The 14,588-nt window shown below is 38.1% G+C and overlaps 1 protein-coding gene across 4 annotated transcripts; it reads left to right on the forward strand.

Moving 5' to 3' along the window:
- The first annotated feature begins 393 nt into the window (after nt 1–393).
- On the forward strand, nt 394–14,354 carry ZNF624 (zinc finger protein 624). Of its 4 annotated transcripts, none has more exons than XM_060395444.1 (7): nt 394–2,017; nt 3,592–3,679; nt 4,157–4,244; nt 5,610–5,675; nt 7,477–7,603; nt 8,316–8,411; nt 10,242–14,354. In XM_060395444.1, exons 5-7 carry the CDS (start codon nt 7,534–7,536, stop codon nt 12,464–12,466), a joined length of 2,391 nt encoding a protein of 796 aa, XP_060251427.1. In that variant the 5' UTR covers nt 394–2,017; nt 3,592–3,679; nt 4,157–4,244; nt 5,610–5,675; nt 7,477–7,533; the 3' UTR covers nt 12,467–14,354. The 4 variants fall into 4 exon arrangements, with proteins under 4 accessions (XP_060251427.1, XP_060251426.1, XP_060251428.1 ...); XM_060395443.1 differs by having other exon boundaries at nt 394–476; XM_060395445.1 differs by having other exon boundaries at nt 394–476; nt 4,160–4,244.
- Nucleotides 14,355–14,588: the final 234 nt, after the last annotated feature.

The raw sequence follows: 14,588 nt of genomic DNA on the forward strand, positions 1-14,588 counted from the left end.
CCCTGAGTTGAGAAGATCCTCTGGTGGAGGACACGGCAACCCACTGCAGTATTCTTGCCTAGAGAATCCCATGGACAGAGGAGCCTAGTAGGCTACAGTCCATGGGGTCGCAAGAGTCTGACATGACAGCGACTTGCACACTGTTCTCTCATTGGCTTTATTTCTTTAGTCAAATGGAAGTGCTCAGAGGCAAGGGCTGTGTCATTCTTTGTATCACTAGTTTTAGTGCTCGACACACAGTCGTGATCTCTCAACGTGACCAAACTTCTTAGGTCTACAAACTGTCTACGATGCCAACTCCCGCACCAAAGCAGAAAGGAGTTGCAAGAGCAGGGCGGCGGCGCGGAGGATTCTGGGCGCCGTGGTCCCCGCCGGCTGCGCAGGCGCACTGCCATCCGCGGCCGCTCCCGCCGCCGGCGCCATTGCTGGAAGCGCTCACGCCCTGCCCTAGCGCCTTGTCCTCAGGCGGCCGCCAGGTATTAGTTGCCCTGGCGCCTGGCCGGGTCCCCCTCACCCCTCCCTCGGCGCTCGGCTCCCGGCGGCGTCAGGGGCGGGGCCGCTTCCGTTGGGGCCTCTGGCCTGGAGCTGACCCGCCCGCCTCAGAGGCGGCCAGGGTCGGGCTACCTCAGAAGGCAGCGACCTGGAGGCTCTGGGAGAGGGAGCTGGGCTGGGCGGGGGCGCGGCTGGACCCTCCCTTCTTCCTGGGGCCGCCCCTGGACTGAGGAGGAGTGGGCTGAGAAGGGCTTTGAGGGGAGCAGACGGGTTGGAGGAAGGAGAATCTCTCCGTCCTGGGTTTGGCAGCGTGGAGGGACTGGGGTTCGATAGCGGAAACCTGACAGATGTCCCCCTCCTGCCTTTGGGAAGCGGAAGCAGCTTTTCCTGCCGGCGCAACTTCCAGATACCCAGCACAGGTTTTTTTGTCTGTTTTTGTTGCTGGGGTAACTTCAGTTCAGTCTCTCAGTCGTCTCGACTGTTTGCGACCCCGTGGACTGCAGCACGCCAGGCCTCCCTGTCCATCACCAACTCCCGGAGCTTACTCAAACTTGGAAGACCTTAGTTCCCCGACCAGAGCTTGACCTGGGCCAGGGCAGTGAAAGCCCGGAATTGTGACCACTGGATCCCAGGGAATTCCCAGAACGCAGTATTGTTAACTCTGGTCATGGTACTGTGCGTTGCAGCCCTGGTTGCTTATTTTATTTTATTTATTTATTTAATTTTCTTGGCCGTTCCATGCAGCTTGTAGGAACTTAGTTCCCCAACCAGGATTGGAACCCGTACCCCTGCAGTGGAAGTCCCGTGTCTTAATCACTGGATTGCCAGGGAAGTCCCTTGGACTTAACTTATTTTGTACCTGGAAGCTTGTACCTTTTGACCACCTTCGCCAACTTCGCAGCTACCACCCCCCACCCCACCCCCCAAACCATCAATCTGTTCTCTGTATCTGGCAGTCTAGGGTGTTTTGTTTTGTTTTTAGATTCCACATTTAAATGAGATCCTATGGTACTTAATTCACTTAGACTTAATCTTTTTTAATGTGGGATAAGTTAGTAGTCCACTTTCATGCTTTTGCAGGTCACTGTCCAGTTTTCCCAACACTATTTTTTGAAGAGACTCTTCTTTCCCTGTTGTATATTCTTGGCGCCTTTGTTGTAAATTAATTGCCCATTTATGTGTGGGTTTATTTCTGTAATCTTTTCCATTAATCTGCATCTTTCGCAACATCATACTGTTTTCATTACAATAACTTAGTAACATAGTTTGAAATCAGGAAGCATGATACCTCCAGCCTTGTTATTTCTCAAACTTGCTTTGGCAATTTGGGATCTTCTGTGGTTCTGTACAAATTTTAGTATTATTTGTCTCAATTCTGTGAAAAACACTTTGGGAATTTTGATGGATTTTGAATCAAATCTGTAGATTAGTCTAAGTAGTATGGACATTTTTAACAACAATTCTTCCAGGCTTTGAGCAGGGAACATCTTTCCACTTAATGTCTTCAAGTTTTCAATGTATGCAGGTTTGTCCCTTTCTTGGTTAAATTTATTCCTAAGTATTTCTTTTTTAAGCAATTGTAAATGAGATTGATTCTTAATTTTCTCTGTGGTAGTTCATTATTAGTGTACAGACGCACAACACACTTTTTTTTTTAAGTTGGTTTATTATTTATTTTTGGCTCTGCTGGATCTTCATTGCTGTGCGAGTTTTTCTCTAGTGTGGTGAGCAGGCGCTACTCTCTGGTTGTGGGGCGCAGGCATCTGATTATGGTGGCTTCTCGTTGCAGAGCATAGGTTCTAGGGCTCTCAGGCTTCAGTAGTTGTGGCTCCCAGGCTCTAGAACATAGGCTCAGTAGTTGTAGTGCACGGGCTTAGTTTCTCCGTGACATGTGGCATCTTCCTGGATCAGGAATCAACCTGTGTCTTGTGCGTTGGCAGGTGGATTCTTTACCACTGAGCCACCAGAGAAGTCTTGGATGTGGATTCTTAATGAAAGTATATTATACATGTAAAGGAGGGACATATTCAGCATAATTCAGCATAGATCCCTTTGGGCCTCCAAAGTTCTGCTGAATGGTGAGAATGTCAGACTGCCTGGGAAGCTCTTATTCAAAAGTAGAATTTCACAAGATATGGAAAGCTCAATTCTCTCTGTGTTCCTGCCCTTTTATTTGCCTTGCAGCATCATTCCACAATTATGCACTTGTTAAGAAAATGTTTTCAAACCTCAAGCTCTTGTTTTCAAACCAAACTCAACATCAACAGGGCCATATCTTTAACCAAAGACAAAAAGCAGAATCAAAAAGTGCCTCGGGTATCTGAACAAGATCTCTGCCACTTTGCTTCTCCACAGTGTAAAGCCTTTATTAGGCATATAACATTTTCAGTATAAGAGGACTACTGCTCAGTGCTTTGTGCACTGGATTCCACTTTGTCTTATATCGTTATTACTATCCTGCTCCTTATTGTTTGGTTTTGTCTGATATAGAAAGGATAGATACTTGAATGTGAGATTGAGAGAAGCATGTCAGGGTTTCTGATATCTTTAAGTTTGGAGTTGTGGTGTTCTTTTTACATGAAGCTGAGGTCTGTGAAACTGTTAGCAAGTTGACTCTTCATAGGAAAGACAGAAAGAGATTATTAGATTATTTCATTGTTAGGTAAGGAGGTGATTGTGGCAAGGAAAGATTGAATTGTTCTCTTTCACAACACACAGCAAGTTGATGTAATGGAAAAAGTGTGGGCATTATAATTAGATTGATTTGGAATCCTACATGGCATTGTGTAAAATGGTGTAATTTTTCTAGGCCTCGATTTTCTCATATGTGAAATGGGAATGTAGTTTCTGTTGGATGATGTGAAGGTCATTGAGAAAGTAGTTTAAAAGCTGCTTGTACCATGTTTGATCTGCTAGCTGTGACTACATTTAGTAGTATTAAGAGCTACACTAGTAAGAATAGTATTCCCTCACTGATCTTGGGGGTTAACTTGTAATTTTTAGAGAGGTCATACTAACTTGTAATGTCAGGATTTCACCTTAGTACATCTGAGATTTCCAAGGCAAGATTGGTTTTCATGGCTTATTTCTCTTTCTTAGATTTGTCTTTGCAGGACTCCCTTTTTCCAGAGAGGGGAACCCAGAGGAAGAAATTATGGCTGCTGTAGTTTTTTCAGTTGGACCTCTGGTAAGTTGAGGAAACCTCCTCTGATCTGACCTATTGTCCTGGTTTGAAAGCACGCCTACTTTTCCCAAAGTTGTGTGACTTCTCTACCTCACCCATACCCCTTTTGGTAACTGAATCAAATTGTTTGATCCATGAAAATTGAGTTTATCATAGTAAAGCTTGTAATCTATAGGGAGATTCACTATGCATATTGAAACAAATATCAAGACACCAGATCTTGCATACAGTATATGCACTATCTTGAGATATGATAGGAAGTCTGGGAAATTTACGTATGATGTTAACTTTGTATTGTTCCCAGGAAATTTGAGTTATTTATGCGATAGTAGAATAGAGTATTTTCCAATTGGAAAATTTTGTTTAGGAAACTTTGAAAAAAGAAAAATGTACACATATGCATACATACACACACCTTAATTCATAGGGACTGTTCCCCTTGTGCCCACTCTTAGTGTTCTCCTCTTTTCTACCCATAAGAAGTGATCAAGCTTAATAGATGACATGGAGAGAAAGAAGATGTTTAAGACACAGTGCTTGGCTGTAGGGAGCTTACAGTCTCACTGAGGTAAGGCTTACAAAAGAAACAGTTACATAATTTATTTAGGTGAATGATAGTTGTTGAGCAGTATGATAAAGTTGATGAGTGATATGTAAGAAAAGAAATGGGATATTAGTATGGGCTAAATCGGTCATGGAAAGCTCAGGAGGACGGTTAGATTTAAGCTGTGACCCAATTACAAGTGGGATTTAAATCGTCATAAATTAATTGTGAGGGTACTTCAGATGAGAAGGCAAGGCTCTGAGGCAGAGAACAGTGAGTGAGCTAGCGATTCGAGATAGATATTTGAGAAAGATAGTATTGAAATTTAGATATTTAAGCTGAATCTTTTCATGTTTCTCTGAAAACATTTAAGTGTAGATATGCATGTGTGTGTGTGTGGGTGTGTTTGAGGTGGGTAATAATGTATTAAAGCTGTGTTTTAGAAGTGACATTTTTAACAGGAGAGACAGAAGAAAAGTAGTCCCAATATAATTTGTTATAGTAATGATTCATAATAACCTGTAGTGGTGATCTTTTATTCTTGATAGCAAGAATATATAACATGTAAATAGTCCTTAAGACAAAGCCTTGAAAAGATAAAATGAAAATTAAAGTGTTTCACTTTGTTAGTAGATCTAAAGTATTTGTCTAGTATAGGCCTGATCAAACCCATCTCTAATTATCAGAAGTTGAGCTCACATCATCATTGATTTTCTAGAAGCTGAATATTTGTATTTTTAACATGAAAACTTGAAAGGGAAGAACTAAGATGACATTTTTCTCAATGAAATTTAAAGATAGTTCTGTTACCCTTAATTTTTAAAAATGGCACAAGATCCAGAATCATTAAGTACTACTAGAAGGTATAAAATTAGGTCCTTATAGGCATACAGTGTCTTAAGGTTTGGAAGAAAACAGTGTTGTGAGAGGTCCCTGAAATATTTCCTGAATGAGTATGGAGACATGCCCTCCAACGCCCAGGCATGGTAATGATTTTCCAACTGTAGAAAACAGACGGTGTTAGTAGTGTTTGAATATTATTCTTGAGTAAGATAGATAATTTCTGAGAAACAGACTTCATCCTCATAGGAAAAAGAATTATGTGGCATCTAAGACCCCTTATATGTTTATTTTTGTTTTGATAGGTTCTTTGTTAGAGCCTTTAAAACCTATACAGTTATATCTTTCTCAGTCTTGTGTGTGTCATTGTCTCAAACAAAATGAAAGAAAGTTATGATTGGATGTTGCTATGGACCTTAATTTCATCCCTAAATAAAACAGTAGAAGAGATGTATATACACCACATCTGCGGTGGACTGGTGGTGCTTGTTGAGGCTGTGCTGTATGTAACAGGTAGTCATGGAGTGATCTTATCCTGTGTCCCCTCAGAGTCCTCAAGTTTTCCAGCCAGAGGAAGATCTTCACCTTCAGGCAGAAGAGCCAGAATTGGTAAAGGTAATACTTGGCATTGTATCTTAAGGGGAATGAAGTGACAGCTCCTCTTTTACTGCCCTAATTCTTAATGTTCCAATACCATTGCAGGTTCACCATGCATACTGTCTTGCTTGATCAATGCAGTAATCCCAGAGCTAGTAGCATCAGTTTGACAGATTTTGTTTCTCTTAGTGGTGGCAGCCCTAATTTGACAGGTGGTCTTGTTATAATTCCTGATGAAAAAGTAGCCTGTGCCACATACTTCACTTCTTGCTCAATCATCTGATTCCATTTTATTGCTGTGCAAACTGGATGTTTGCATTGGAAAAGAAGGGCAAGGGTTGATTCTTTCTCTTTACCAGTTTCCAGGAATCCTCCAAAGTTGATCAATGAGTATCCTTTTAGTTTTATAATGAAATAATAATTTTAAATATATTAGATATTTTTGAAATCCATTACAGTTATTGTTCTTACTGATGCTCAAGTCTTCCCATCTTTGGCTAGTGGGAGCCTCTTTAAGTTGTCTCCAATGTCTTAGATATTGTCCTCTAGTCTTTGAGAGTTTCCTTGCTTTTAATTATGACAGAAAGTTCCAGGTCCTTGTTTTGTTTAGTGGAATCTGTAGAGGTCACAGTCTAAACTGCATAAAAGTGCCTTTTTGGTTATCATTTCTAGACCTTTTCAGTGGACAAAGCTAGGAAGTATGATGGGATATTTTCCTTAAACTACTTAGTGAGTTTATACCAATATTTCCAATTCAGTTTTTAATTTCTCGAGTTTATACATAATCTCATTGATATTGAATCTATATGTTCTTTCTCCCATGTCAGATTTATTAACTCTGAATGATACTAGTATTCTAATTTGCTTTATCCAACACTGCACACACAATGTGGGTAAATACTGTGGCTCAGATGGTAAAGAATCTGCCTGCAGTGCAGAAGACCTGGGTTTGATCCCTGGGTAGGGAAGATTCCCCTGGAGTAGGAAATGGCAGCCCACTCCAGTATTCTTGCTGGGGAATTCCATGGACAGAGGAGCCTGGCGGGCTACAGTGCATGGGGTGGCAAAAGAATCAGACATGACTGAGCAACTAACACACACACAACAGTTACAAAATAGCTTAGCATTTCCATCACTGCCACCAGCAATAGGATTATTTACTGAAAATGTGCTCTTTTTTACAATTCTTTTTCTCCTCAGAATGTATCTCTCAAGAGATATACAGAAAAATTACTGTGTTTTAAAGATGCTCAAAATAGTTCCTCTCTGATGAATGTGTATGCTACCAGTTGATTTCATTTTACTTTTAATTTTTAGGAATTGCTTTTTTAAATTTAGTTTTTCTTTTATAATAATATAAAGTATTTCTATGGATCAAAAGTCAAATCTGTAAGGCAAGAAATACAAAAGGAAATCTAGCTTCTGCTCCAGTTCTCTTCACTCTGTTCCTCCTTCCTCTAATAGATAACCATTAAAACAATTTTATAGCTCATTCTTTGATTTTTTTTCTTTACAAGACGCATATACATACATTTTATAACCTGACCGGAAAAGCTCCTCAAGGTCCCGTGATTTCTTATTTTTCTTTCTCAGACAGCTTATTCTATAACTACAATCTGAATGATAAACTATGTATTTTATTAAGCCATATTTTATAGAATAGAAATGAAAAAAAGTTGATAATATACATATGGCAGGATTTTGAGGAAGGAAACATTTGGGTGGAAACTGCTAGTTTTCTTCCCCAGTTTTGTATGTATTAATCTACCTAATAGATCTAACTGTATAGTCCCCTGAGGGATCTCTGTATTTATTTCAGGAATCAGTGACATTTAAAGATGTGGCTGTAGACTTCACATTGGAAGAGTGGAGGTTGATGGACCCTATGCAGAGGGACCTGCACAAGGACGTGATGCTAGAGAATTATAGGAATCTTGTCTCCTTGGGTAAGGATAAGCTCTGTGCATATGTACCTGACACTGGACCAGATTTACTGAAGATAATAGATTCTCTAAAATACTTAACTGAATTTTGGGTTAGAATTTAAGCATTAAAATCTCAGTCTTGGGGGCATATTGTTAGGAGTTATACTGTCTCTTGCTCTTAACTCAATGGTCTGCCAATTGTAGAGTAAGAAATATGTACTTCATTGTAATCTTAGAGAGTGTTGACAGTCCCTCTGATTGAAGACTAAAGTTTTTTCCAGTCATTTCCAGAGTAAGAGTTATCAGTGCCTCTAGAAAGAATGAACAAATATGTTTATTTTCTTTCTAAACAGATTATTTCCAAACCTAGGATTACAGTCTAGAGCTTCTTTGAGGTACCTTTGTAATTCTCTACAACACTGCTGTACAGTAGGATGTTCTCCTGTGATGGGAATTTGCTGCATCTGTGCTGTCCAGTATGACAAGCAGTAGACACTGTGGCTACTGAGAACTTGAAGTCTGGCTAGTAAAATGAAAAACTGAATTTTAAGTTGTATATAATTTTAACTAATTTAAATTTAGAGTTAAGTAGCCATAGGTGGCTCTTGGCAGCTGCCTTGGACAACGCACCTCTAGAACTTCTCATAGCCACTCCACACAGGAGATAAAGAGCAGTTGACCCTGGTTCTTGCTCACAGGCACAATCAAATCCTATTCGTTTTTCTCTGAGCAGGGCTTGCAATTTCCAAACCAGACATGATATCTCATTTGGAGGATGGAAAAGGACCATGGGTAGTAGTGAGAGAAATTTCAAGAACCTCCTTTTCGGGTGAGTTAATAAGAAACTGGAGGATGAGATTTATTTAAAGTCAGTAGATCTTGGATGGAGCAGAATATTTGAAATATCTGGGGGATATCTTTGTTCAAAGCTGTCTCAGAGGAAAAGATTCTCCCCATCTCATCCTCTCTCCTTACTCCTCCCTCCTGCTTTTTCTCCCTCTCTCCCTTTTTCTCTCCTTTTCCTTCTCCCTCATCTCTGCCCTGTACTTGTAGTCCCCATCCCATCCTATTTTATTTTCTTGGGAACATGATTTTCATAATTGTTCTTTCATTTCTTCTTCATTCTTTCAATTCTCTCCTCTCCAGTTAACTTAATATTTTTCTCATTTGTTTAACTACTGTGTATCTGATATCTCTTCTTTCATTTTCCTGAAAGTGCTTTCTTAAGGATCATCATTGATTCCTTTTACGCTAAACCTGTTGACTGATTATTTAACTTTCTTCAGTTACAAGCCTGCTGAACCCCTCTCCACTCTTCCAGGATCTTAACTTATTGAGAATATGAACAATAAATCAGTTGGGAATCAAAATACAGTATTTATCTATTTAGCCAATATTTACCCTTTTAACTAAGATTATTTTTCTTCTACTTAAAGAACACTGTTCAACACTCTCTTTTATTCAGATATGCTGGTGTCATATTCTCCCCATTTTTCTTTTTCCCTAAAAAAAAAAATCCTGTCACCTTAATTCATTTAGATATTTAAATCATCTGGGTTTTAGTCCTTGGATTCTAGAGTGGTCTTTTTTGGTGACCCTGAATTCAGACCTGTGTCTCACCCTGTGAATTCATTAAAACTTCTACTTAACTTGAGTTTTAAAATCATTGAACCATTTCTTTTTTCATAAAACCATTTTACTAACCACAGATTTTGATTCCTTTTTTTTTAAATTTAGATGTGATTACTTGGAGATAAATTTAAAATTTTCAAAAAGTTTGAAAGTGTTTTAAAAAGTAAAATATTAAGTTTGCATATACAAATAAATTATAAGACCACCACCACCCAGTATAATTGTTTAAGAAAATTTTGAAACTGTCAGAAATTTTCTTAAGACCCATAAAAAGGTTGCAAAACTACTCTTGATAAAAGTAATTGTCATTATTTGTAATATTCACAACTATATTAATTTTGACTAGTTCAGCCTACTTTCTGAAAAATCAGTGTCTTCCATAAATGTTGTGTAAAAAGATACAGAAAAGAATATTAAAAAAATAACATATGTATGTATAACTGAATCACTTTGCTGCACAGCAGTAATTAATACAACACTGATTAATAAAATCAACTGTACTTAAATAAATACAATTTTTAAAATCAAAATTGAGAGCAAAAAAAAAAGATACATATGAAGACCTGAAGAAGCTATTCTGACAAGGAAATGTCAGAGAAAGCCCTCACAGAAAAGCTAGTGAGCAAATAATGAGAACAAGTGGAAAGTATTGTTGGGGGTGAATATCTGGTTTGTGGAGTAAATGGAAATCAAGGAAGTAGTTACAGCTTTTGAAGAAGCTCTCTAAAGAATTTGACTCTAAAAGGAATGAGAAAAGGAAGACATATTTGAGAAACTTGGATCGTAGAAGGGTTACCGGGAATAAATTTTTTTTAATAGGAAGAAAACTCCTTGAATTACTACTGTGGTTCTTTGCTCAATCAGCCACCCTTAACCCTACCCCCTTCTTCCTAGAAAACAAGGCCAATTTGCAAGCGGTTAAAAACATATGTTCATTATCAGTTCAGTTCTCTTATGTTATCCTGTTAGTACAATCTCCTCAACCTAGGAAATAGGAGTCATTTGACTTTTCTTTTTTTCCTCCCAGAGTTGGAGACCAAACCTACAACCAAGAATATTATACCAACAGAGGATTTTTCTAAAAAACATTTATCACAGAATGCCATTGTAGAGAAACTCACAGAGAATGGTCTATGGGACCCCAGAATGGGAGGATTATGGAAATGGGGCGACAGGATACTGAGACTGCAATACAGTCAGCAGAGTCCTGTAGGCCAAAGAACAGTTAAACACAAGAAAATCCCCACTATTCAGAAAGGCTTTGGGTTTGGATCTGTTCTTCTTCCAGAACCAGAAGTTATCACAGAAGAACCCCATGGCAAATACCAAACACATGATGAAAATTTTACAGAGGGTTTAGATTTGATCACAGATACCCATCTGAGGAAGGAAATTTGCAAGGATACAGAAGGCAGCAAAGTCATGAGCCCTGCCTTAGAACTCACTTTAGAGAAAAAACCCAGTAATAAAGAAAAACCCTATAAATGTAGTACATGTGAAAAGGCCTTCCGTTATAGGTCATTACTCATTCAACATCAGAGAACTCACACTAAAGAAAAACCTTATGAATGTAATGAATGTGGGAAAATGTTCAGCCAGCCTTCCTATCTTAGTCAACATAAAAAAATTCACACTGGAGAAAAACCCTATAAATGTAGTGAATGTGGAAAGGCTTTCATTGCTTCTTCATCACTTATGGTGCATCAGAGAATTCATACTAAGGAGAAACCTTATCAATGCAATGTCTGTGGAAAATCTTTTAGCCAGTGTGCACGCCTTAATCAACATCAGAGAATTCAAACTGGAGATAAGCCCTATAAATGTAGTGAATGCGGGAAAGCTTTTAGTGATAAATCAAAACTTGCAAGACATCAGGAAACTCACAATGGAGAGAAACCCTACAAATGTAATGATTGTGGGAAAGCCTTTAGGAATAAGTCATATCTTAGTGTACATCAGAAGACCCATACTGAAGAGAAGCCATATAAATGCAATGAGTGTGGGAAGTCTTTCAAGAATACCACAATCTTTAATGTTCATCAGAGAATTCATACTGGAGAGAAGCCCTTTAGGTGTAATGAATGTGGAAAAGCCTACAGAAGTAATTCCAGTCTTATTGTGCATATCAGAACTCACACTGGGGAAAAACCCTATGAATGTAATGAATGTGGGAAAGCATTCAATCGTATTGCAAATTTCACAGAACATCAGAGGATTCATACTGGAGAAAAACCGTATAAATGTAATGAATGCGGGAAAGCATTCATTAATTATTCATGCCTTAGTGTACACCACAGAATGCATACAGGAGAGAAACCTTATAAATGTAATGAATGTGGAAAGGCCTTCATGCGTTCTTCATCTCTAATTATACATCAGCGAATTCATACTGAGGAGAAACCTTATCTCTGTAATGAATGTGGGGAATCTTTCAGAATAAAATCACATTTAACTGTACATCAGAGGATTCATACTGGAGAGAAACCATATAAATGTACTGACTGTGAGAGGGCATTTACCAAAATGGTAAATCTCAAGGAGCACCAGAAAATTCACACTGGCGTGAAACCCTACACATGCTACAACTGTGGAAAATCCTTCAGAACTAAGTCATACCTTATTGTACATCAGAGGACCCACACTGGAGAAAAACCATATAAATGTAATGAATGTGAGAAAGCTTTCACTAATACATCACAGCTTACTGTGCATCAGAGAAGGCATACTGGAGAGAAACCCTATAAATGTAATGAATGTGGGAAGGTTTTCACAAGTAACTCAGGCTTTAATACCCATCAAAGGACACATACTGGGGAGAAGCCATTTAAATGTAATGACTGTGGCAAAGCATTTAGCCAGATGGTACATGTTACAGAACATCAGAAAATCCATAGTGGAGAGAAACCCTATAAATGTGATGTCTGTGGAAAAGCCTTCAGGAGAGGTTCATACCTTACAGTTCACTGGAGGACACATACTGGAGAAAAACCCTACACGTGTAAGGAATGCGGGAAAGGCTGTATTACTCTATCACAGCTAACTCTGCACCAGAGAATTCATACTGGGGAGAGGCCCTATAGATGTGAAGAATGTGGAAAAGCCTTCAGAACTAACTCAGACTTTATTGTGCATCTGAGGATGCACACTGGAGAAAAACCCTATAAATGTAGTGAATGTGGAAAAGCCTTTAGGAGTAGCTCCAGCCTTACTGTACATCAAAGAACACATCAGAGAGAAATTCAGTTAATATAGAGAACAGCAAATCATTGTTCAGACAGTAACAAGAATCTTATAAACTATATTTTATGAATGTGGGAAAACATCCAGGAGCAATTCACCAGAAAATACACACTGAAGAGATGCTTTATAAGAATGTAGAAAAGTAGTTGGTCATCTTAAATCTTAGAAATTATAAGAAAATTCATAATAAAAAGGGCATGTGAAAGCCTTCATCCAAATTTCATATTTTATTCATTTAACAAGTTGTCTTCAATGATTGCTGATATATATATATATATATATATATATATATTCCTATTGGCCTGTCTATATTTCTTAGGAATCTAGAGGTGCTCTTAATGTATTTGAGATATTAATCCTTTCTCATGTGTGTTCCAAATGTTTTTCTTAACCTAGTATTTGTCTTTGTATTTTTTATATAGTAAAAGATAGTAAGTCTTTAATTTTTTATAGTAAAACATCTTTTCCTTTTTATAGTCCTGATTTACTCAGTTAAAAGGACCCATGTAATATATAATCTCTTAAATTTGTTTCTAAGGTTTTTATAATTTTATTTTTTACCTTGAGGTTTTAATCCATCTGGACTAGATGGCTGTTCATAGAAAAATAACTCCAAATGCGTTAACCTATGACAGTGTTATGAATCCAAATAGTACTCAGGGAAGTACATATTAAAACAACCCATGAGATGTTAACTTTCACTTTGTGGAGTTGGCAAAAATTAAGAGATGTTTTGCTAGTGGAGTTTGGTAAACCATGTGCTCTTACAAAATGGTTATATCAACTTATATTTCCACTTGCAATCCAGCTATATATTTTTCAGATTTTTAAGTAAAAGTTTAAAAGCATTTTGACCCAGCAATCTCACTTTGAGAATTTGCTGCACAAAAATAGTAGCATCAGTGAAAAATATATGCATAAGCAAGGATGTTTGTTAGAGTATTATTTATAGAGACAGAGATGAAACCCAGCTGGAGACAAAGTGAATGCCAACTAATTGGGGAATGGGTGAATTAACTGTTATATAGCCATACCATGGAACAACATGAGAGTAATTTTTTTAATGAGTTATATTTACAGTAGTTGACTAACAGGTGTTACCACAATTTTTTGGTAAGTAATTGCTTTACTACAGAGATGTATATGTACAAAATTTCATTTTTAAAGTAATGATCACATGCATTTGTGTGTATATGTGTGCATGTGATTAGATGAGCATGGAAACAGGTAACAAGAATATACACCAACCTGTTAATATTGGTTACCTTGAAGGGGGGGAGAAAAGGGAAGTGTGAGATAAGTGCGGGGAAAGACTAGGATAACAGAAAAATGTAAATGCAGTGTTTATGGTATAAAACTACAATGTATTTGTGTAAACATTTGATAACCATGAATGAAGGGATGGTCTCCTAAAAGTTAATGACATTCATTTCAGATTTTTTTGAGAATCTACTGTTTTTTTTGTTTGTTTTACCTGTGTTTTTCCATATTTTTCAGTTTTTCTTTCCAGTGAGCATGTAATATTTATGTAAACATGAAAAACCTATTTTTCTGTGAAGCTAATTTTTTCCCCTGTGGACACCTGTCATGTCCCAGGAATTACCCTGGATGCTGAGTATACCTTGGCAGAGCAGGAGTGGTCATGGATCTTAAGAGCTTGGGAACTGGTTTGGATGCTTCCTAGATTCCAAAGAAATTATCCAGCGTTTCACCACCACCCCTCACTCTCTCACTTTCATTTGGTTGATTTAGCTCAGAAATGGTTTCTTCCTCAGCCTTCAGAATCAACCCAGCTGACTCATTGATTTCAGCCTTTGAGACCTGAGCAGAGAATCCAACCTCACTGTGCTTGAACTCCTGACCCACAGAGCTGTGGGCTAATAAACAGTTGTTGTTTTAAGCCACTGTTCCCATTAATGCATTATGCAGCAGTAGAAAGCAAATATACACGATATATGTCTTTCCCCTATTTTTTACTTTTAACCTAATCTGTGACCTTATATTTACAGTATGTCTCCAGTAAGCAGCATCCATTTAGGGTCTTATCTTTATCTAGTCTGACAATCTCTGTAGTTTAATTAGTGAGTGTAATCCATTTCCACTTCATGTACTTACTCGTTGGGTGTAAGTCTGC

The sequence above is a fragment of the Ovis aries genome, chromosome 11, assembly GCF_016772045.2.
Source record: "Ovis aries strain OAR_USU_Benz2616 breed Rambouillet chromosome 11, ARS-UI_Ramb_v3.0, whole genome shotgun sequence".
NCBI lineage: Eukaryota > Metazoa > Chordata > Mammalia > Artiodactyla > Bovidae > Ovis > Ovis aries.

What these genes read in the sequence shown, in the direction of transcription:
- ZNF624 (XM_060395446.1), top strand. Translation starts at nt 3,647, where the DNA reads ATGGCTGCTGTAGTTTTTTCAGTTGGACCTCTG. An exon ending in AAGAGCCAGAATTGGTAAAG is followed by an intron (nt 5,676 to 7,476) that starts GTAATACTTGGC and finishes TATTTATTTCAG; the next exon opens with GAATCAGTGACATTTAAAGA. An exon ending in TTCAAGAACCTCCTTTTCGG is followed by an intron (nt 8,412 to 10,241) that starts GTGAGTTAATAA and finishes TTTTCCTCCCAG; the next exon opens with AGTTGGAGACCAAACCTACA.